Here is a 24363-nt window from a genome sequence, read left to right as displayed (position 1 = left end):
GTAAGACTAAGTTTTTCAAATAGTTTATATATTCATGGAATTAATTGTTCTTTTAAGTGTTTGGTAGAATTTACTTGTAAATTCATCTTATCTGAGTTTTTTGGTGGGGTACTAATTTTTGGTTTTCTCAACTTTTTCTAAGAAGTTTGTTCTTTTTCTTTTTAATCTAAGGCAATTCATATTTTAGGAAATATTCATGTAGTTGTCAGTTGTATTAGCATATAATTTGTCAGAATAGCTCCATAAATGCTTTAATTTCATCTTCATTGGTGGTACATTCATTCTTCAAACTTTTGATATTAACAATATTTTTTCTTTTATTGAAATAGAATTAGAGATTTCTCTTTTTTATTCTATTTTTAATAAAACTACTCAGTTTTATTTATTAATTCATTACTTTGGGAGTTTTTAATTTTAATAATCTTTAATTTTATTTTAAGAATTTCTGTTTTGGTGCTAAATAGGAACTTTTTTTATTTGTTCTTTTACTAGTTTTTTAAATTGTCCTTCTGATTAATTGATCTGATTTCTTTTATTAATGGTAAGCATTTGGAGATAAAAATGTCCCCATAAGGACTGCTTTTGACTATATGGGATTAGAGCTTTAGGTAAGATCTAGGCTAAACCCTTAATTTTACAGTTGCAAAAGCAAAATAAAATATACAAGTTTTCTGCAGGTCATGCATCTAATTAGGGCTAAGTTGGACCTAGAATATAGATCTTCTGGTGAAAAGTTGTGGGGGAAAGAAACAAAAGAAATATGAGCTGAAGAAAGGAATCTTGAAGATGATCTGAAATACTTTTGCAGTACAATGAAAATTAGAGATTTAATTTAGGGAGGGAATATTTGGAAAGATGGAAGGAGAAAGAATAGCAGAGAGAAAGTGAACCTAAGAGAAGAAAATGGAGAAAGAATCAAGCTGAAAAAACCTGAGGAGAGTGGAGCTGCTCCTACAGTTGGCAAAGTCCCAGTAAGTTGAAGTTGAAAATATTAAGCTCCCAGAAGCAGTTCACTACAATATTTTCCTAGTAGAACAAATAGCAAAAAATACTAGAATAGGGGCGGCTAGGTGGCGTAGTGGATAGAGCGCTGGCCCTGGAGTCAGGAGTTACTTGAGTTCAAATCCTGCCTCAGACACTTAATAATTCCCTAGCTGTGTGGCCTTGGGCAAGCCACTTAACCCCATTTGCCTTACAAAAACCTTAAAAAAAAAGAGGGGAGAGAGATTTGAATCAAGACAGACTCACCATGAGAATGTTGTTCTGGTTGAGACTTGAAGTGATGAGGGCCTATACTAGAGAATTAATGGCAATGTCAGGAGAAAAAGGGTGCATTAGAGAAATATTATGTAAGTAAAACTGACAAGTTAGAACAGCTTGGATATGAGGGGTAGGGGCAGTGAGAAATAATGAAGAATCCAGGATGACTCTTAGATTGCATTTTTGAAGGACAAGAAAGATGGTATACTGAAAAGATGGTGTTAACTTCCGTAGTAATAGGAAAGAAAACAGTTGGGACAGTGTAGGTGGAAAGAAAGTTTTGTTTTACATATATTGAATTTTAGATGTCTATTGGACAGCCTGCTAGTTCAGGATGTTTGAAAAGCCAAACGATGAGAGGTCAGCAAAATTTGGGGACAGGAAAGGTAGATTTGAGAATTGTCATCATTGAAATGGTAATTAAACTCATGGGAACTGATGACAATCTCCAAGTGAAATATATGGAGAGAAGCAGACCCAGGACAGATACTTAGGAACACCCATAGTTAAGAAGACATGATCTAAAGGAGAACCTAGCAAAGGAGATGACAGAGAGATAGTCAGATTGATAGGAGGAAAATGAGGGGAGAATGGTGTCCTGAAAAATATATCTAGGAAGAAAGAGTAATCAGGTGTGTCAAGAATGAGGATTGAGGGTCATTGGATTTGACCATTTGGAAATCATTAGGAACTTTAGAGAGAGCAGTTTTAATAGAGTGATAAGGGCAAAAGCTGGATTATAAGGAGTTGAGAATGAGGGGAGAGAAAATAAAAGTGCTGATTGCACTTGATCTTTTCAAGAAATTTAGCTACAAATGACAGAAGAGAAATAGGATCAAAGCAGGGATAGAAAGATCAAGTGAAGATTTTTTTTTCTAGGTAGGAAGACATGGGCATGTTTGTAGGCAATAAGAAATGAGAGAGCAGAAACATTGAAAATAAGTGAAAAAGTGGTAATGACAGAAGTTAGAAGAGATGGGATCAAATTGGATCTCTTGAACAAGTTATTAGCCTTGGTAAGGAATAAGGCCACTTCATCATACAAAACAACTAAAGGAAGAGAAAGTGGCAGAAGGTGTGCTGGAGTGACAGGAGATAAGAAAGAGTGTAGAAGAGGGAATCCACAACAAATTCTGGCCTCAATTTTTTTCTATTAAATGAGACATGGTTAAGGGAGTGTTGGGCAAGGGGGAGTCATGAGAGGTTTGAAGAGGAATACAAAAACCTCTTTGAAGAGCAGGAATGGTGCACTGATTAGGGATGTATAGGATTGCCTAGCAATCACGAGGACCCAATTAAAGCTCTTAGAAGAATTGTTTAGTAAAGTTCAGAGGAAGAAGAAATGAATGGTGATGGTCAATGAATTTCCTGCTGATATTGCCAAGATGTCAGTTTGTTAACTTGATGAGAAGTGAAAGATTTGTTGGTTTATCAGAAGAAATGGATCTTCTCAAGATTCTTTCAATATAGTTGTTCCAGAACCTAAAGTTGATACATCTTGGGCATATTTGATCTCTTAAGTACATGTCACTGAGATTTGGTTGATTAATAATCATAACTGAAATAGAGCTCTGGAAGTACACACCTTATTCAAAAGAAGAGATTTGTGGGTTAAAGGGGAGTTAGAATAAGCAATGTATTCACAAGGAAATGTCAGAACCAGAAGAGGGAAAGCATTAGGTAGAAGCAGGAATAATTCCCAGAAAATAAGAGATTTTAGAAACAAGTTTTAAGTCTGATAGGCTACATAAGAGTGGTGATGAGGTACTTGATGTTATATGCACACTCATAATTATATCTGAAACAGTAAGCTTGAGTTGAATCAGTAATATACTTGCATTCTTTAAAAGTTGAAGGAACAAGCAAGAAGATCTACTCTGGCTCTTATTAGCCTCATAAGGATGAAGTGACTAGACTTTTTGATAGAGGGCTAATGAAAGCAAAAAATATCTTGACTAATGTGTTAGACTTGGTAAGGAAATAATTTCAAAGACTTTAAAGACTAGGTAGGATCCTATGGCCACAGGAATGGAAAAAGTTCAAAAACTGTTCTCCTGGGGACAGATAAAGATGATAAATGGTATAGTTTTTTTTTATGGCAAGGAAGGAGGATAAGAGATTAGTAAACTGTTATTAATGACTAGAGAATGACAAAGAAAATGTTACTTGGCTCTTATTTTCTTAGTCGAGGAGAATGATTTTTGGACTAAAAAGGAAAATGGAAATGACTAATACTGAGTTTATTAACCTAATATAAGGCCATAATAATGGAGTACTTCACTGACCTTGATAAGTATTTAATGAGGATATGAGGGCAAAATTCCCCAAACTCAGGGAGAGGAGTAGAAAAGGAACTGGCTGACAATTACAAAGACAAACACCTATTAACTAAAACGTGAAATAAATCTCAGAAAAATAGGCAACACACAAAAAAAGCAAACAAAATTTTTTTTAGTTAAGATGAACTTAGAAAACAATATAAAAAATAAGTTGAAAATAGAAAATAATTCACACTGATTATAATAGCTGTGATGGGTCTAAATTTTCACATTAAAAAATTATAAGAATAGGGGCAGCTGGGTGGTACAGTAGATAGAACACTGGCCCTGGAGTCAGGAGTATGAGTTCAAATCTGACCTCAGACACTTAATTACCTAGCTGTGTGGCCTTGGGCAAGTCATTTAACCCCATTGCCTTGCAAAAATAAAATAAAAATTATAAGAATCGATGAAAGAAAATTCAGTGTTTAAAAGAAACATGTAATGTCAAAAAATGTAACTAGATTTTAAAAAATTAAGTAATTGATCTAAAATATAATCCTGTAACTACCCAGGGTTGTTAGTATTTTTGTTTTTTAGGAATAGGAGTTAGCAGCAGTAGTATATCAAATTAGAATATTAAAAAAGTAGAAAATACCGAAAGGCAAACAGTGGCATTACATGACAAAAAGAAGCAAGATTTATGTATCAAATCTTAATTGATGCTTATTGCAAACAGAAAAGGATAAGAAAGGAAATAGAAATTAAATATAACATCAGTCCTTCATCATGGTAATCAAAACTTAAAAGCATTTACTAAATTATAGAGCAAAAACTTAGCAAAATAAATTATAATTGGCATACTTTGGAAGAAGCAGGAAATATTCATTCTTTCAAGTACATGTAAAATTCACAAATATTAGTCACATTCTGGAGACCATAAAGATCCTTCAGAAATTTTTAAAAGACAAAAATTTCCTTTTAAAATACAAACCGTTTTAAAACTACAAAGTAATAAAATAATAGACAAATATAAAGCTGCAACAACTCAGAATTATGATTATTGAGTCAGGAAACTATATTTAAAATAGTGACAAAAATAATAGTTTATAGAATCTGAGATATGGCTAAATATATTTTATTTTATCTGTAGACACATTGCCCTCAGATTCAAAGGAAGGAGCAAAACTATACAGAACAAAATATGAAAGAACATTTAGATAAATTCAAAATAGAAACTTATTTTAAAAAGAAGATAAAATTGAAAAAAAACTATTGGGAAATTTTTAAAAGATAATTCAGAGCAGCAAAATGGCTGTTGGTTATTTGGAAGATGACCTGGATTGCTATCTAGTCTTCTTATTGGTCTTACTGTATAAAACTGGATGAGTCACTTGGGTGATTCCCAAAGCAGCCCCTAAGACTTAGTTACTATCTTAGCCTGGTTTCAATTTGCCTTAAGTGGGTGGAATTCTTATACCAAGAGCTCTCCATGCTGATTTTGTGTTCAAAGCAGAACTCCTTTCTCTGAGTCTCTGAGGTTTACAACCTTGGATTTATCTACTCTTCATTCTCCTTCACCTCACATAATACATCCAATTAATTGTCAGAATTTTATTCTACTGCCTCAGCAATAGCTCTCAAACCCATTAGGATGTAAACTGCTTATAGGCAGGAATTGTTTTATATTTGTTTCTGTATCCTTGGCACACAGTTCCTGGCCCATAGTAGGAACTTAATTCCTTCCTGTTGATTGATTGAAACTCTAGAATGGATGAATTTGCTATATATATTTGGAATTTATAGAAATATGAGTGCTAGTTGAATCCATTGAAGCTAATGAGAGTCTAGAGAGGGTCCAAAAAAGAGTCCTAATGACTCTGACAGTCCTGCAAAGGAGGCTGAGATGATTGACCAGTCTGGTAGAAAGCCAAAATTGAACAGAATTAACCAAAAAAATTCAAGGAGAATTGACTATTGAGAAGGTGGTCAACAGTCGGAGAATTTAAGAAGGTCGAGGGCTGAGAAAAAGGCCATTGGATTTAGCCATGACAAGATCCTTAACTTTGGAGAGAGCAATATCAATTGAGTGGTAAGAAATAAAGAGCAAGTATTGAGAAATGAGTGAGAAGTGAAATCGGTAACAACAAAATATAGAAAGCATTTTCTAGATGTTGGACTGTGGGGAAAAAAAAGGAGAAATATAAAACAGCTTGAAAGGATGGGGGATGGTAGATTGAATATGAAATTTTCAAAAATCTAGTACATATTTGGATAGCAAGAAGGGCAATAGAAGAAGAAAAGTCCAATACTTACAGAAGAGAGAAAATGTTAAAAAGGGTCAAGCTTTTCTAAAGGAATTGAGAAGAAATAGAACCAAGGTCACAAGTAAAAGGGTTGATATTAGCAACAGGAGCCATCCCTCCCTCCCTCAGAGAGAATATAGATTATAGGATCATCAAGATCTGCTATGAGGGAATAGGAAGAGGATTATTGTGTTTGTGACTTGACCCTACAGTGTGTGGGCATTTGATATTGATAGGAAATTCACTTTAATATAAAATGACAATGCTCCTAAATTAATTTATATTTTAATATAAAGTCAGTCAAAATGTTTCCTGATAGGAAACAGATAGGAAAGAATATCAAGGGAACACTAGAGTAGAGTTGAGCTAATGAAAGTAGACTTACATTGAAGCATTGAAGCTTTTATTGTATCATAAAGAATATCTACTGCAAGAGGAAAAAGTAAACTAGAATAATAGATGGTAATAAATATATAATTGACATATTTGATTTTTGATAAACTGATAGTAATTTCATTATTTAACAAATGTATTTGGGAAAATCAGTAACTTGGCAATATACTTATTTTTTTTATTTTTATTTGGCAATATACTTAGACCATAAGCCATGACTAACTTAGCCCTTTTCCTGGACCCTTTTCTCTCTATATTTTTGTGGTGTTGGTTACACCATTCATAGATTCAGTTATCGTGTACATGAGAACTTTAAATCTGTTTACAATATTTTTTCTTGGACACCAGTTTTAGCTGCTTGCTAAATCTCTCTACTTGAATCTCAAATTTGACATTTCCAAAACTGATCTAATTTTATTTCCCTTCAAATCAATGCTTCATCCAAAATTCCCCTTTTCAGTTGATTGTACCTTTGTTCTTGAAAAGCGAGTATATGCTGTGAGTCTGAAATACTGAAATGCTCCTCCCTGCTTAAGTTTTCCCTATATAAAATTAATGTTGTCTTCTTTTCAAATGTAAGCTTATTAGTTTCATCTCCCTAAAACTTAGCACAGTGCTTGGCACTTAAAATACTTTTTCATTCTTCCTTCCTTCCTGTTACCCAGGTTCCCTACCACAGTCATCCTTGACTGTTCTATCTCCCTCAATCTTAACAATGCAAGAAGTTGCCAAGTCAGTTCTCTCTCATACATCTGTCCACTCAGCCTCTGTTCTATTTGAAACCGTATAATCTCTCACTTTGTCTTTGGAAAAAACCTTTACCTCCTTTTCCCTCTCTAATTCTCCTCCATTTAGGGTAGATTCTAGACCAGTGATTTCATTGTAAAGGGAAATTCTAGGTGAGGCCGGTGCAGATCATCACCCCTTATCTTAGAGAATTACCTGAAACATTGAGAAGTTCACTGACTTGCCCGGGATTACACAGACAATCTGATTCAGAGGTAGCATTTGACACTGGATCTTTGATTTTTCTTTCTCTTTCTGTCTACTGTGCCAACATCTGTCTTGTATATCTGCCAAATTATTATTCTTGAAGCATAAATTTGACTGTCACTCCCACTCAGAAATCTCCAGCAAACCCTTCCTCTATTAATTACCTTTAGGGTAAAACAAAAATTCTTCAAGATGTCTGACTCCTACTTATTTTATCATTCTCAATTCATATTATTTCCCTTTAACTATTCATTCCAGTAAAATTGGTTTGCTAACTATTATGACATAGAAGAGATTCTTTCACCTTTGTAAAAGTTATTGGTTCCCTCTTGCTTGGAATAGATTCCTTTCTTATCTCCTTTAGAGCACAGCTTTTAGCTGCCTCAACTTACATCATTTCTCACACTACATAACTAATTATTAGTACTCTTCCTCACTTGAAATAATTTTGTATTACCTTACGCATATTTATACCTAGTGTATCATAACCTCCTTGATGAAATTTTGTTTTATTTTGTCTTTAAATCCTAGCACCCAATAAATGTTTATTAAATTGAATAATTAAATATATATGATACTTCGGGGAGAACACTGATAACTAAGAAAGTAATAAAGAAAAAGAAATATTTAGAGATATGGGGGCATAAGCCTTAGGGATAACTTACAAAAAGGGAAGAGAATGTTAAAGTTGTAAGAAATACAGAAGATAAATAGTTAAGAGAAATAGAGATATCCAAGAAAAAGTAACATTCTAGAAATCAGTGAAATACTGTATCAAAACTAATCCCCAACCAGTGCCCAATGAATTGTCTTCTCTGAATTTTCATATTGCCTATTCTCTGTATTAGTTCTGTTTTGAATTTCATGTGCCTGCCTTAGTAGTGTTGTTTTAATTGTTTGGTATAATTTTCTTGTTTCTACAACCAGATTCCAAAATCTAAGAGAAGTTCAGAAACTATATCTTAAACTTTTTTGGGGGACCCTAGACTCTGCTTGTAAACACTTAATTCACATGATATTAAATCAGAAGGGTTTTGCATTTAAATTTTTTTTGTCCTTAAGTCTGATAATATTTTTTCATTTCTTTAGGTGCAAAGATATTTGTTAATAGCATAGAAAATGGAATGTGGTGCCGTGGAACTATCACTGAACTAATTCCTATTGAAAATAAAAATGTGGGGAAGCCAAGTGGTTCTACCAAATATCCAATCCATGATGTTGCACTGATGCAAGTTTTTATGATAGACTTTGGCAATTCTGAAGTCTTAGCTGTTTCAGGGTATGGCATTTCTAATTCTTATCCCCCCCCCACCCGGATCATCCAAGTAGGACACAAAGCACAAATAAAAAGAAGTAGAGGAAGATTTATATGTAGAGATATGTCAAGATCCTCATAATTGTACAACTAATTAACTTCCTCCCCTTTCCTTTATTTCTTAATAAATTAGTGAAAGTCATTTTTCAATATGAAAAATTGTTGGGGAACTTAAGAGAAATGTTGTTTTTTTCCTCCAAAATAAAATAATACTTATAGTTAGTGACCATATGTTTTTAAAATTTTAAATATGACTAAGTTTAAATATATCATTTATCTCCCATTTGTTGAGTAAATAGCCTACAATCAATTAAAAATGAGCATAAAATATTTGAGGAAACTCAGTGACATGTCACTGGCATGGAACATGTAGCTTTTATGTGAACTAACCAATAAATATAGCATTGTAACTTCATTAATTTTTATAAGTAAATTGAAATTTGATCCATAATTGAATCATTCCTATTTATTAATGAAAGACAGCTGCATAGGTATGGGGAAAGATCAGTGGATTTGGAATCAGAAAACCTGGGTTCAGAGACTCCCTTCGGTTACATACTATTTGTGGGACCTCAAGCAAGTCACTTACTTTCTCTTGTAATCAGATTCCTCAATAAAGTAAGGAAGTTGCACTAATGATTTGTCATTCTCCTAAATTTTTAGCATAGACAACTTTGGGAATAGATAAAAATTCAATATTGAATTACTGTTTCTAATAATGTTGCTTAAATTCTTGTTAGGATTGGTGATGGCCACATAGTTAGACCAGGACACAGTACTCTACAACATTTAGTGGTAAATGATCTATGTCTGGTTATAAGAAGGCCTGATTCATATATTGAAGCACTTCTAGGAGATCTCCATCCATTAGCATTGCCATGTTCATTAAAGGATATTGTTCCACAGAATTCGGTGAGTAGTTAAATCTATATATGTTAATTAGTATTTATTATGCATAGTTTCTCTCTTAAGTTAAAAGAAAATTTTAAAATATTATATGAATTGGGGGCAGTGAGGTGGCACAGTAGATAGAGCACTAACCTTGGAGTCAGGAGGACCTGAGTTCAAATGCAGCCTCAGACATTTAATACTTTCTTAGCTGTATGACCTTGGGCAAGTCATTTAACCCCATTGCCTTGCAAAAACATATATATATATACACACACATATACACATGTACATATACACATACATATATATGTATATATGTGTGTGTGTATATGTACATATATATGTATACACACACATGAGTTCAAATTCTGCCTTAGACACTTAATAATTACTTAGCTGTGTGACTTTGGGCAAGTCACTTAATCCCATTGCCTTATTTAAAAAAAATTAACTTTTGTTTGCATAACTTCAATATTTCACCTAATTTTGCTTTCATTTAATTTACCAGATAAAATGATAAAGTTGAATTGATTTTTAGTTAGCCAAAAATACTGATCATAAGATTTTAATCATGGGTCTAAAATATAATCATCAATGAATCACTTTTTTGATTATGCATACTTATTCATCTAAAAGTTAACCATCATCTATCAGTTCAGAGCCAGGTGATACAAACTTAATTCCCTTCTTCCATTCTAGAAGTTTCCCTTGTCATTCTTATCCTTTCCAGCAGAGGAAATAAATATTCTCTCCAAGACTAGTTTTCCATCTTTGTTGTTATAATGCCTTCTCACTAGGATTTTTATCCATTCACACATGCTTTATGAAGGAAATGAGCAAGGAAATAGTAATAACAAGTAAAGAGAGATGTGTCTGGAGGACTAGGGTATTTCATTACAGAGCTTTTATAAATCTGAGTTAACTTTTGATAAGTTTTTAAGTAGAATGTTTAGATCATTTATTTAAATTCCCACTCCTTTTACTGTAAATTGTATAATAAAATAGTTCATATAGTTCATATTTAAATAATGCTTTATAGTTTCACACATAGTATTTTTCTCACAATCCAATAAAGTAGGTATTTCAGATGCTTTTTGGGTGTGGATTTTTTTTCACCCTAGTACCCATATCTTGCTCATAGGTAAGCCTGGAGAAAATTTATAAAAGAGATATTTAAGAAAAAGAAAGAAACACTAAAGACATGAATACATGTGACCACAGGGAGACCCCATTAAGAAAACAGCCCCCCACCCCACCTCCCAATCATCCCCAATCCCTGATCTGGAACTGTGACTAGTTTTCATCAGTAGTTACCTTGTAGGTAGATCAATTTATTTTTCAGCCTTAATGTAGAAAAATAGAACTATTTTCTTAGCCTAGAAGCCAGAATTGAAGGGGAGGGGGGGGAGAGATCAAGATAAAGGAATATGTGACTTCACTTTAACCAAAATGAAGGTCAATTCCTAAATTGTAGTAATCTTTTTCCTTTGCTCCACATGGTAAATTAACACTTAGACTTAAAACATTTGTGTAACTCAGTTATAATTTTTAGTCCCAGAGAGTTTGGGTCACTGAGAGATTAAATGATTTGTTTGGTCATCTATTACTTGTATGTCAGAAAACATTTGAATCCAGATCTTCTCAACTCCATGACTGATAGACATTGCCTGTGACAAGTAGTAGTAACTATTTGAAACTCATCCTTAGAGAGCTAAATTGACTTGTCTGTGATATATAACATATAGTCCATCTCAGATCTTTTCTCCACTAAGTCATGAAGATGAAACAACACTTGATATGATTAGTTCTGTTAGCATAGGCTGAAAAAGTCAGCATATGAGAAACACATTGTATTATTGTCTTGTGGTATCTGAAGACTACTGCTTTTTTAAAATAAATATTTACATTGGTGATCTAACTTATACTTTTGTTCAGGATTATATTCTATAGAGGAAAAAACCCCACTATCTATGTCCAGAGAAAGTATTGTTATAACAGTGTTATAATATTTAAATTAACTTGATTTTTATTTACTCAATAGAGTGAAGGCTGGGGAGAAGAAGCTAAAATGGAATTTTTAAAAATGGTAAACAACAAAGCTGTTCTAATGAAAGTTTTTAGAGAAGAGGATGGTGTGCTTATTGTAGATCTCAAGAAACCTCCAGCAAATAAAATAAGCAGTGATATGCCCGTATCTCTTAGAGATGCCTTAGTTTTTATGGAATTAGCAAGGTATGTATCGTATTTGAGAAGATAGCTTATTTTGAGATCAGGGCTTTTTTAAGAACAGCATTTTTCCTCTTTAAAAAAATCACATATTCAAAAAGTCAGGAAATTTGAAGTCACAATTAATTTTAGACTGTTACATGGGTCTAACATAGTATCTATCATCTGCTGTTGTCACATTCCATGACCACAAAAAACTTAAATTATTTGGTTTATTAGGTAAAGGGGAAGAGGGAGACCAAGTTTAAGTTGGTCTATGATTCAGAATGTGAAAAAATTTAAAATGTAGGTTTTTGTTTGGTGAATTAAGTAAGCAATCTCTTATGAAAATTTACATTTCCAGGGATCATAGTTTTAAAAAAGGTGAAGAATACTCTTTACATCTTTCACTACGATCCTGGTTATGTTATTTTCCCTCCTCCCCCAGTTATTTATGAGATGTACTGCTAATAGAATATGTTTATTTTAAGTAATTACTATTAAAACAAATTTTTAATAGTAAGTTTTAAGATGTGCAATTTATAGAGAGTATGAATAATATGACTAGGATCTTTGTTTAAAAATCACTACTGAAGGGTAGACAGCCTAGAGAAGATCTCAAATAGGATCTTGGTAATTAAATGAGTGTTCATTTACTTAGAAGGCAGACATAGAGATGTCAATTGACACTTAGATTAATCTTATGCTTAGTGTATACATAACTATAAATATATCCAAATGCATGTTAGAAAAGTTCATTTTTTGTAGAGACCAAAACTTAACTTTTAACTTTTTTTAAAATAATTTTGTTTGAAGTTAAATACTTCAATCTCTTAACAGGGATTGAAGAGGGGAGCTAAATAACATTTAAAATTGACAAGATGAGAATTGCCAAGATTATTATAATAATTAAAGTTTTAAATATCCATGACATTCTTTCAGAAGATAATAATTAGACTAAGTTAGAAATTTGAAAGCAGTTTTTAATCTTAATAATTTACTTATCTTTTGGTTGTGTTTTTAATTAGATTTAGGTCACAGTCACCCAGTATTCCACCTGAACAAACTATGACCTTAAGATACCATCCACCTGTTTTACCAAAAGAATTATCAAGTGTGTCAGTTGTGGTTTGTCATATAAATAATCCTTCTGATTTTTATCTTCAGTTGGTAAGTAGAACCTTTTGGGCACTCATATTTCAGTTTCCAAAAGATAATTAGGTATGTGTAATAGGAATATCTATTTGAGTTTATATACTTCATGAACTCAACATTGTGGGAATTGCCTCCACCAATGCAAATTACAGCACACCCATATTTTCTAGTTCTGCACAGTTTTGTTCCATGACTTCCTTATAAATCATTCATGCAATTAATTTACTTTAATTTACTGTATTTCATGTGTTCAAACTCTCCATCTTTGGTCCTCTGCTTTCACCACCTATTCACAGTTTCAGGTCTTTCATGCCACTTCATTCCAAACTAGTTATCACTGACAATATGTTGTAACCTCTTTATACCCATTATGTGTCTTCCCTTTTCAGCCGGGTCACTTAAATTTTGATTCTACTAGGTTTTGCTTTCCATGCTCTTGTCATCACATAGAACTGGCATCCTAACAGAGGAAATAGTGTTGAATTTGGTCTCAGAGTACCTGAGTTTAAATCCCAACTGTGACCTTATTTGTGTAATTTTGTACAAAATAATTGTCATAAAATGAAGGAATTGGATTAAATGATTTCTAAGGTCTCAACAAAGTGAACTTTGGAGCCAAAAAACAAATTAGAATTGTGGACAATTCTGTATAATTTTCAAAATAAAACTCAATTTACTCTCTTAATTCCTGTTCAATTCTTGACCCATATTATTGACTTCCTCTGTTAGGTGCTAACATACTAACTCAGTGACCTCTCCATCTAACTACTTGCTATCACCTGGAAAATATGCATTCATTATATTTTTTTTCTTGTGTAGATTCATGAAATTTTTTTTTCTGTGAATTCTTTTCAGTAGTCAAGGATCTCATTGAGCAGATCCTATAATTTTCATTCAGGAGCTTTATGCAATCAGTAGTGTTATTTAAAAAGCAGGAATATCTGGAATATCTAAATATTGATTGGAAGTCCCTCTTTCATTTGAACTGTGTACCAGCTATGATAAGGGCAGATATCTTTGTCAAGCTTGTCTTCCTATTTAAAGCCTCACTTGTAATTGAAGAATATGGAAAGTTCTTGAAAAGAAATCAAGAAAGAAGAGAAGGAAGTTGGTAAGATATAAGAGGTTAGTAAGGTGCTAATAAGGAAAGTGACAAATCTGTATTAACTCCTCCCAGAAACAGTATACTCTGACTGCCAGAGTAGCTACAAGCAAGAAAAAGAAACACTGAAGATCTTTTCCTGCAATAGGTTTGGAGAGCAAGAAGAGTTTTGCAATAACTGCATAAACCTTTGTAACCATTATATCATGAAAAGTTCCCTTTACTCTTCACGTCTTGGATCTCTCTCCAGTCTGTTTTACCTGCATGCCATTCAACTTCATTGTTCACCCTGGATGCCCTGACCCCCCTGGGAATGACTTAGTAACTGGTGAATCTCTACCTAACTATACTGCTCACTCTCTACTCCAGCCAACCACACACCAGCTCATCTCCATACCTTTTTTCTTCCTTATCCCTCTTTGCTACTCCCCTTTACTCTGACTTTCCTATTAGAATGTGAGCTACTTGAGAATAGGAACCATCTTGGTATCAGCTACACTTAGCTCAGTGCCAAAGCATAGGGTAAATAATAAATGCTTTACCTATTTAAGACAGAAAATATGTAGTGTTTATATTTCTATTATGTTCATGGTATTTATATCCAAAGTGCAATATTTTTAGATTTCTGAAAATGAAAGGCTCATGGAACGCCTCTTCAGATGATCAGGAGGTAGGAAGTATCTGAAAAAACTGAAGGACTTAGTTATTAAGAGAAAGTAGAAAGTCTTAGGAGTTTGCAGGGAGGAATGTTGATGGATGCCAGAAGACTAAAGAGTAGAAAAATATACTACTAAGACTGTAAAACTAGGGGGTTGACCTAGATACCTTTGAGGATCCAGGTCTAAAATCTATGAAACCATAAGGAATTATTCAAATTAATAAGAATGAGAGATATTCTACAATTGATAAATGATCAAAGGATATAAAAAGTTTTAAATTCTTTTTGATTACCAAATATTTATTTTCTTCCCTACCCATGTTCCTATAACCCCTAAGGGGGGAGGGAGAAAATCATTGTTACAGTCAAACAAAGCAAATTTTCATATTTGCTATTACATATTAATACCTTAACTTGTCTGGGTAGCAATCTTTGTCATTGGTCCCCTGAAATTATGATTGATCAGAATTCTCAAGTATTTGACAATTTTGCATTTTTTACAATACAATACACTACTCTACAGTACTCTCCTCATTCTGCTCACTTCACTAGTCCTCTTGATATCTCTTCATTTTACAGCAGTAAATATCCCATTAACTCTAAAAAGCCAAAATTTGTTTAGCTATTCCCCAATTAATGAGAGCCCTCTTAGTTTCCAATTGTTTATCATCATACAAAGAGATGTTATATTTTTGAACATATTGGGGACCATATTTTTTTCTTCAGTCTCCTTAGGATACAGTCCTAATTGTGGTTTTTAAATCACAAAGTATGCATAGTTTTGTAACTTTGTGGGCTTAATAACAAGTTGTTTTTTGCAATGTCTTTGCTTATTCAATACGAACATTGCATCAATGTGTGGGTTTTTCTGCCTTCCCTCCAAATTGTTGTCAACTTTGCCAATCTGATGGATGTGAAGTGGAATCTCAGAATTGTTTTAATTGTCATTTTCTCTAATTATTAGTTATTTAGAGCCTTGATATGAAAGTCAGCATTTTCCCCTTGTATAGATAGTTGGTATTTCTCCTCTATATCATTTGACTATTTGACTGACTCTTATTCTTAGAACTTTGAATCAACTCCTTTTATAGTTTGCATATGAGAACTTTATCAGAAAAAAATACTAGTTTTCAATGGAAAAAGTAAATCTCGATCATATGTAAAAAACAGGCACATTAATGCACAGTTTGGAGCTTTAGATGGCTATTGCTATTTCAGAAAGCAGTTTCTAACTTTTCTAAAAAGTTGTTAAATTTTTCATATCCTCTTTCACCCAATGATACTACTATACTCCCAGGAAAACCCAAGAAAGAGAGAAAGAACTCAAATTTTTTAGTGTCAAAGAACTGGAAACCAAGGGAGTGACCATCAATTGGGAAATAGCTGAGCACATAGCATATGAATGTAATTTAACATTATTGTGTTGTAAGAAATAATGAAAAGATCAGTTGGGATGGAGTGAAGTGAGCAGAACCAGAATGATTTATATAATAACAATAACACTGTAAATAAGAAGACTTAAAATCTATGAATTCAGTGAGCAAACATGATTACAGAGGACCAATAGTGAAGAATACTGCCCAATTCTCAAAAAAGTGATAAACTTGAGTCAAATCGAGGAATACATTTTGGTCATAGCCTTAATATGAAATTTGTTTTGCTTGACTGTGCATATTTGTTATAAAGATTTTTTTCTTTGATTTCCAATGGAAGGGAGTGGAAAAATATAAGTTTTTGTTAATTGAAAAAATGGCATTAAATTTAAAAAGAAACTATAAAAAGTAATGAACACTTGGAACTAAGTAAACAGATGTGTAATGCTCCTCTCAAAGAAGAAAGAATCGAACCTTTTGAGGAAGAAGTAACTGCCTGTGCTCTGAGGAATGATATAATATGGAGTGATGGAGTCTATAACAACAGGATCATTCAGTAAGTTTTAGAGGAACAAGACAAGAATAGTGGTAGCTGGTAGCTCCCTGTTCCTCAGCAATCTTTTTGTTTTATGTAAAATTGTAATCTCATACAAACCAGAGAATTCATAAAGGCTGTTCTGTCAAATGGAAACTATTATGCTGGCTACATCACTGTAAGATAGATTGTTTAACTTTCTCCATTTTGCTTGAGAAAATAACTTCCTCAATTCTATTTTTTTAAAGAGATGGGTATACAACATTAAGTATAATATTTTTAAAATTCTGGTTTGTTTTGCTAAACTTACTTTTCTTCCTCCTCTTAAAATTTATTGTAAGAGCTGGTTCCCTTGGAGGGAATAGTAGAGGAATAAAGTTGGAAATATAGGTGATTAAAAAAAACAAGTTTTTTTTAAGAATCCATAAAATAGTTTAGTACCTATGGTGTGCTAAAAACCACTGATTGCTAGGGATATAAAGATAAAATTAAAATTAAAAATTAGACATTCGTTAGGTCCTTACTATTTTCCAGGCAAAGCCCTGGCAATACAAAGGCAGAAGCACAGTTCTGCCCTCAAGGAACTCATATTCTAATGAGAAAAACAACATACAAGATATGCACAGGCATGTGTGTGTGTGTGTGTATGCATGCATATAGAGGATCTCCCAGGGAAGGCTCTAGATGTGGGGAAGCCCAGAACAGATCTCTTGGACAAGGGGGGCACTTTAGAAAATTTTTCAAGCTGAAGTAAGAAGAAACATTTTAAGTGTGGGGCCCAAGCAGAAGATAAGGAGAATCAGTTTGAACAGCGTATAGCCCAAGAGTAAAGTATGTGAATGGGGAGTAAAGGGTAGTAAGACAGGCAAGGGCCAAGTTGAAAAGGAATTGAATGCCAAATGAAACATTTTCTATAATATCCTAAATATGGAGTAGCCTCCAGAATTTGAGTAGTTTGGCATAGGGGGTGGGGCAGGATAGAATATATCCAGACTTGTTATAATAGTTAACAGAGAGGAAAGGATCACGTGAAAGATATTATTAAGGTAGAAACAACAGCACTTGACAGTGTATGTGGGGAGAGAATGTGAATAAGAAGCAGAGACCAACACTAGGCTCAAGATCCTGGGTGACTGGGAGGGTGGTTGTCCTCTCAACAATAATAGGGAAGTCAGGAAGAGGGAAAGGTCACTCAATCAGTAAACATTCATGAAGCTCCTGTTGTGTTCCAGACACTGTACTAAGTTTTGGAGATGCAAATAAAGAAAAGTTTGAAGCAAAGATAAGAAGTCATATTTGGCATATGCTGAGTTTGTGATGTCTGGATGCAATCCAGATTGCAGAGTTTAGAAACAGGTGACAGGAGAAATGGAGGAACCTTTTGTGGAAGTTAGATGAGGAAAGTACTAGCATAGTACCTAGCAGAAATGGATAGGTCAAATGTGTTTGGGGGGTTTTTTAAATGATAGGTGAAAGGTACTTGTAGTTATCAAGGAAAAAAGACAGTTGGGACAGATAGGCAGCACAGTAGTTAGAGCACAGGCCCTGGAGAAAGGAGGACCTGAGTTTAAATGTGGCCTTAGACACCTAATACTTAGCTGTGTGACCTTGGGCAAGTCACTTAATCCCATTACCTTGCAAAAAAAAAAGACAGTTGTTAGGGAAAGATTGAAGATAATGGGGAGGGGATTTTAAAGGGGATAATATGATAGAAAAGATGAGAATGGGGGTAGCTAGGTAACTCAGGGGATAGAGCACCGACCCTGGAGTCAAGAGTACCTGAGTTCAGATCCAGCCTCAGACACTTAATAATTGCCTAGCTGTGTGGCCTTGGGCAAGCCATTTTACCCCATTGCCTTGAATAAAAATAATTTTTTAAAGTACATTTTGAAGAGTTTGCTTTGTCAAGAAGGGTCATTTCTTCCTACAAGATGAGTGGAGATGTTTGTCCTGCATTCTGGAAGAAGGCCATGACATCAGGGAGGTGATGTCAACAAACAAATTAATTGGACTTGAGTGAGGGGCTGCTTCACTTTTTCCTCCTGAGCCATCTGGGTACAGTGATCAGATGTGTATCAGGAAGACTGGAGATCATTCTATGGGAAGAAATCAACATTACTTGCCCAAGGTCACATAACTAGTAAATGGCAAGTGTCTGAGGCTGGATTTGAACTCTGTCCTCCTGACTCTATACTACCTAGCTGCCCCAGGTGGAAGGGAAGAGAGAAAAAGAACTGATGAAATGAAGAGGGGAGATACAGTAAATTACTTTTGGGGGATGGGAGACTGACATAGTTCAAAATCTACAGTTAAGATCAGGGAGGAGTACCTTGAGAGAAGAGAATGCTGGGAATCTAATATAAGTGGGATAAAAAGTGGATTAAAAAAGATATGAAAGGATCCCTTGCTGCAGTGAAGTTGAGGTGAGATTTTATAACATACATTTGTAATGCAAACAAGACCAGAAAATCTTTCTGACTTTATTTCTAGCTCTGTTTACCACCTAAACTAGACCAATGAAGACAGATGATGAGAATCATCTGAGGCTGGGTTTGGAATGGCACCTTTGACAATAGGACCAGGAGGCAAAAGGCAACAGTATGGAGTCCAGCTGATTTACCTGAAGAATAGAAATAGCAAGAGAAGCATAGGGGTGATGGCCTGGAAAAGAATTGTAAGAGGTGGAGGAGTGAGCAGTCATATTGAGAACAGAGTTTGACATCATGAGACAGAGTAGGTTAGAATGATAAAAGCCCATGATTTAAAAGACTTGGGGTCCAGGAAAGTGAAACACTTGATGAGTGATGGCAAGATCAAGGGTGTGGCCAACCTCACCTTATGACTAAGGTGAGTGGAGGAATAGTCGACTGAGGAAGCATAAGGAGGTAACTACATCAAGCCAGATCACTACTCCCTTACAATGAACTCAAATGACAAGAGTTAAAAGCAATCTAGAAAACTTTCTAAAGATTATAAAATCTTAACCAAGAAACCAAAGACTTGAGGCACAGGTAATGTGTTCATTGTAGCTATAAAAGCTAAGTGGCCCATAAGAGAAACAGATGTGAGGAGTTAAATAAGTTGGAAAAAATGTTATCCTAATCCTAGATTTGGATTTCTAGAGCATAAAAAGAGATGATGAATAATGGATTCTGCTAGGGATTCAGTGTACCTAACAAGAATGAATTTGCCTAGAGATTTTTTTATGTAAATAATGATAATTAAAGCTCTCATACAATTCTTTATTTTTTTATAAAATGCTATAACTACAGTATCCAATTTGATCCTCATAATGGTCCTGTGAAATTATTTTTGGTAAACTCATCTTAAAGGTGAAGAAACTAGCAATCAAGAAAAGTAAAGTGACTTGCCTAGAATTGCTCCCTTATTAAGTATCTGAAGAGGCAGTCAAACCCAGATTTTCTTGGCTCTAAATCCTTCCATTTATCCACAATGTTACATGCTACTTCTGATCAGAAGGTTTTTAATTGAAAAAGGGGGGAGGGAGCAAACTGCTTCTCTCTTCCTCTCACTCATACGCACACACTAACATGCACACACGGTAACTATGATGGAGGTATGAAGAATAAAACTCAGAATTTAAAATAAAGTCTTGAGTCGGCAACAGAACTTATGATCTCAGACTTCTACACACAGTGGTTAATAGGCAAGGGGAAATAAAGATCTTAATGTTAGAAGACATTTGAACTTTGCTGTATAGGATCATGACAACTATGGACTCTAGAAGTATGATAGGAGAAGGGATGGTGAGAGTGGAGCAAAGAAGTATGTGTTAGCAATTTATACTCATGGATAAACTCAGAAACTAGAGGGGGAAACATGGTAGAAAGATTTGGATGAAGATAATGGTAACAGAAGAGTATCTTGGACTAAAAGAAATGAAATGTGACATGTTTTTGTGAAATGCCATTTTGACAATGGCATGATATGGTCAAAATGGGACCTACTTGAGCTCTCTAATCAATTTTTTGATTGCCTTAATGGTTTCATCCTTTAGAAAGTAGAACAACCAACAAAGGAATTTCCCATTTGTAATTGGGCTTTCTATGGTAGAATGGAAATAGTAGGTAGAAATGACTCTTCCAACTTAGAATTTATTAGTAGAGGGAGAGGGAAGATAGATTTCAAAGAGTTTAACAACAACAAAAAAAAGGTTAATGGAGTCCTATGACCTAAAATTCTACAAGGATAATTGAATCTAGAAGGGATGAAAACCTTTCAAGAAACAAAATCTTGATTTGAGGACCAAGAAAAACAATTCTTAAGAGGAAACTGGGCAACTATCTAACAAGGCTAATGTGGTTGTGCTTTTAAAGAAACCCAAAAGACAGAAATGAGTGTTTTATAAGAGTAACAGGAGTGCTAATGTCTTAAATGAGCTTATGCCATTTGAAAAAGCTAAGAACTACAGATGCAAAAAAAAAAAAAATTTAAAGAGTTACAAAATGAACAGAACTATAACACGATAGAGATAGGGCAGAACTGTTCAACTCTTAACCCATTTCTCTTTCTGTGTCAAAGGGAGAAAGACCTCTAACCTAAAAATAGCCAAAAGGGAACTGGCACCCAAAGCAGGTCGTTCCATAATAAGAGAGCATCACCTTGTTCTTGACAAGTTCAAGTCCTTGGGCTTGGTAACTTGGAGAATTTCTTGTTAGAATTGAATTGTTAAAGTCAGCCACTATATGTCTGCAACTTTGCTTTTGGTTTTTTCCCTGGAGGTGATCTGTGCGTTCTTTTGATATGTATTTTCCTGTGTTCAGAATTTCTGGGAAGTTTTCTTGTATTTGATGTTTTGATTTTCTGAATTGTATTCTTCATAATCCTTACATTGTCTATATGGGTTCTGGCTTGAGATATGTATGATATACTTAAATAGAGAACATTTCTTTTAGTGATGTTTGCTTTTCTTCTATATTGTCCTTCATTTCTATTTGCTTTCTCTGTTAATCTCTTTTATTTCTTTGGTGATATTTGCCATTACAGATTCAAGTTTTCCTCCTCTTCCGATTATTATTACTGTGCCTATGATGAAATCTTCTTTCACAATTCTTAATTTCTCTTTTTTCCATACCTGATTATAGAATATTTATTTTTTATTTGTTTTAACCAGCCAAGATCTACCTTCTCACCCTTCCCAAGCTCTTCCTTCCCATTGAAAACACATGAAAAACAAATTAAAAAAAAACCCACCTCTTTAAGGAGATGGATAGCATATAGTCTTTCTTCATAATTGTGACTACTAAATCATACGTGAATCTGATGATAGCTCTTCCGTACTTAAATTCTTTTCTTTCTGACTGCTTGCAGTGACTATATTTTGACTATGTTGTTCTTGGAAGTTTTCATTTTGGAATTTCTTATTTTTTAAATTTTTTATTTTAGGCAGTGAAGTTAAGTGACTTGCCCAAGGTCACACAGATATGCAACTATTAAGTGTCTGAGGCCAGATTTGAACTCAAGTACTCCTGATTCCAGGGCTGGTGCTCTATCCACTGTGCCAACTAGCTGCCCCGATTTTGGAATTTCTTTCATGAGATTCCTGGTGGTTGTTTCTATTTCCTCTTTGCCCTCTGGTTCTAAAAGAGCTGGGCACTTTTGTTATTTTGAAGATTTCTCGGAACATTGTCTAAATTCCTTTTTTTGTCTTGGTTTCAGATAGTTCAATTATTCCTAACCTTTTTCCTCTTCATTCTGTTTTATCAAGTTAGTAGTGTTAAAGAGTTTATTTAGAGTTTTACAGTTTTCCCCCATTCTTGCATCCTTACCCCCCCCACAGAAGGCATTCTGTTAGTGTTTACATTGGTTCCATGTTATACATTGATCTCAGTTGAATGTGATGAAAGAGAAATCATACCCTTAAGGAAGAAAAATAAAGTATGAGATAGTAAAATTACATAATAATATGCTTTTTTTTTTCTAATTTGATGGTAATAGTCTTTGGTCTTTGTTCAAAGTCCATAATTCTTTCTCTGGACAGACAGTATTCTCCATTGCAGATAGCTCAAAATTATTCCTGCTTGTTGCACTGAAAGGATGAGCAAGTCCATCAAGGTTGATCATCACCCCCATGTTGCTGTTAGGGTGTACAGTGTTCTTCTGGTTCTGCTCATCTCGCTCAGCATCAGTTCATGCAAATCTTTCCAGGCTTCCCTTAATTCCCATCCTTCCTGGTTTCTAATAGAACAATAGTGTTCCATGACATACATATACCACAGTTTGTTAAGCCATTCCCCAAATTATGGACATTCACTTAATTTCCAATTTTTTTGCCACCACAAACAGGGCTGCTATAAATATTTTTGTACAAGTGATGGTTTTACCCTTTTTTTATCATCTCTTGAGAGTATAGATCCAGTAGTGGTATTGTTGGATCAAAGGGTATGCACATTTCTGTTGCCCTTTGGGCATAATTCCAAATTGTTCTCCAGAAAGTCTGGATGAGTTCACATCTCCACCAACAAAGTATTAGCGTCTCAGAATTCACACATCCCTTCCAAAATTGATCACTGTCCTTTCTGGTCATATTGGCCAGTCTGAGAGGTGTAAGGTGGTATCTCAGAGATGCTTTAATTTGCATTTCTTTAATAAGTAATGATTTGGAGCAATTTTTTTATATGACTATAGATTGCTTTGATTTCTTCATCTATAAATTGCCTTTGCATATCCTTTGACCATTTGTCATTTGGGGAATGGCTTGGTTTTTTTGAAAATTTGACTCAGTTCTCTATATATTTTAGAAATGAGTCCTTTGTCAGAAATACCAGTTGCAAAAATTGTTTCCCAATTTACTATATTTCTTTTGATCTTGGTTACAGTGTTTTTGTCTATACAAAAGCTTTTTAGTTTAATGTAGTCAAAATTATCTAGTTTGTTTTAATGACCTCTATCTCTTCCTTGGTCATAAACTGTTTCCCTTTCCATGGATCTGACAGATAAACTACTCCTTGATCTTCTAATTTGCTTATAATGTTTTTTTTATGTCTAAATCCTGGAGATACATTACATTTTCAAGAGTCTTTTTAAACTTTTTTTAAATACTTCCTCTCATAGCAATTCCAGTTGAATTTGTGCCTAATAAGCTGTGTTTTTTCCTATTATATGTTGCTCGTAGATGTTTTGGAGTTATTCTTTCTATATTTTGTCTTTTCATTCCTGCCCACATTATATATATATATATATATATATATATATATATATATATATCTTTTTTTTGTTCTTCCAGCCTACTTTCTTACTTCAGATGTGATGATATTCAGATATGAATAGGTGTGTAGGTCTCCTCACTCTTCCCTGGATCTGTGACATGAAACTGTGTAGTGGCTTACAAAGCTTCCAGTTGGCACTTGCTGGGAATGCCATGGTATGGATTTGGAACCTCCTTTTGTGTTGATTCACAATTTTCCTTGTACTTTGGACCACATACTATGTGTTTCTACCCTGAATCTATACCCAGAGTCTGTAGACTTTTTTCGATCTCCTTTGGTCAAACAAAGGGCTTGCTGTGACTTTCTGAATTTAGCCATGAGGATTTGATCTGTTTTGAGGAGATTTTGGTGAAAATTCAGCTGCATCGTTACCTTATTTTCTGCCATCTTGGCTCTGCCCCTTTATTTTCCCTTTAAACCACTGAGGTACAGTATCCTCATTCCACCTTCTCACATTCCATGGGACCTTAGTTTTCCTCAGGTATTAGATCATTTTCCTTTGTTTTGCAGTATTTATACAAAGAGATTGCAAAATTTGGAGGCCTTAATTCCTTCTGTTAATATTTTTTCTGTTGATTAATATGCTTACATCAAAGATCTTATGAGATTTTTTCCTCCTGATCTCTTTTAGATTTCAGTCTCTATTCCCCTCACACACATACACACACAGACATTTTCCCCTTAATACTT

General features: G+C 34.2%; 1 protein-coding gene across 4 annotated transcripts in view; it reads left to right on the top strand.

Annotated features, from left to right (window-relative positions):
• Positions 1–24363, top strand: part of RNF17 (ring finger protein 17) — a 109712-nt gene that overhangs the window by 36464 nt on the left and 48885 nt on the right. For all 4 annotated transcript variants that reach the window (XM_074216257.1, XM_074216258.1, XM_074216259.1 and 1 more), the window contains 4 exons: positions 8300–8489; positions 9266–9437; positions 11458–11648; positions 12650–12791. In XM_074216257.1, the coding sequence (XP_074072358.1) occupies positions 8300–8489; positions 9266–9437; positions 11458–11648; positions 12650–12791 (695 nt within the window). The remainder of the gene's footprint in view (positions 1–8299; positions 8490–9265; positions 9438–11457; positions 11649–12649; positions 12792–24363) is intronic.

Source organism: Macrotis lagotis, chromosome 1 (genome assembly GCF_037893015.1).
Source record: "Macrotis lagotis isolate mMagLag1 chromosome 1, bilby.v1.9.chrom.fasta, whole genome shotgun sequence".
Lineage (NCBI taxonomy): Eukaryota > Metazoa > Chordata > Mammalia > Peramelemorphia > Peramelidae > Macrotis > Macrotis lagotis.
Note: the sequence above shows the minus strand (reverse complement) of the source record. Positions and strands in the feature narration are given on the sequence as shown.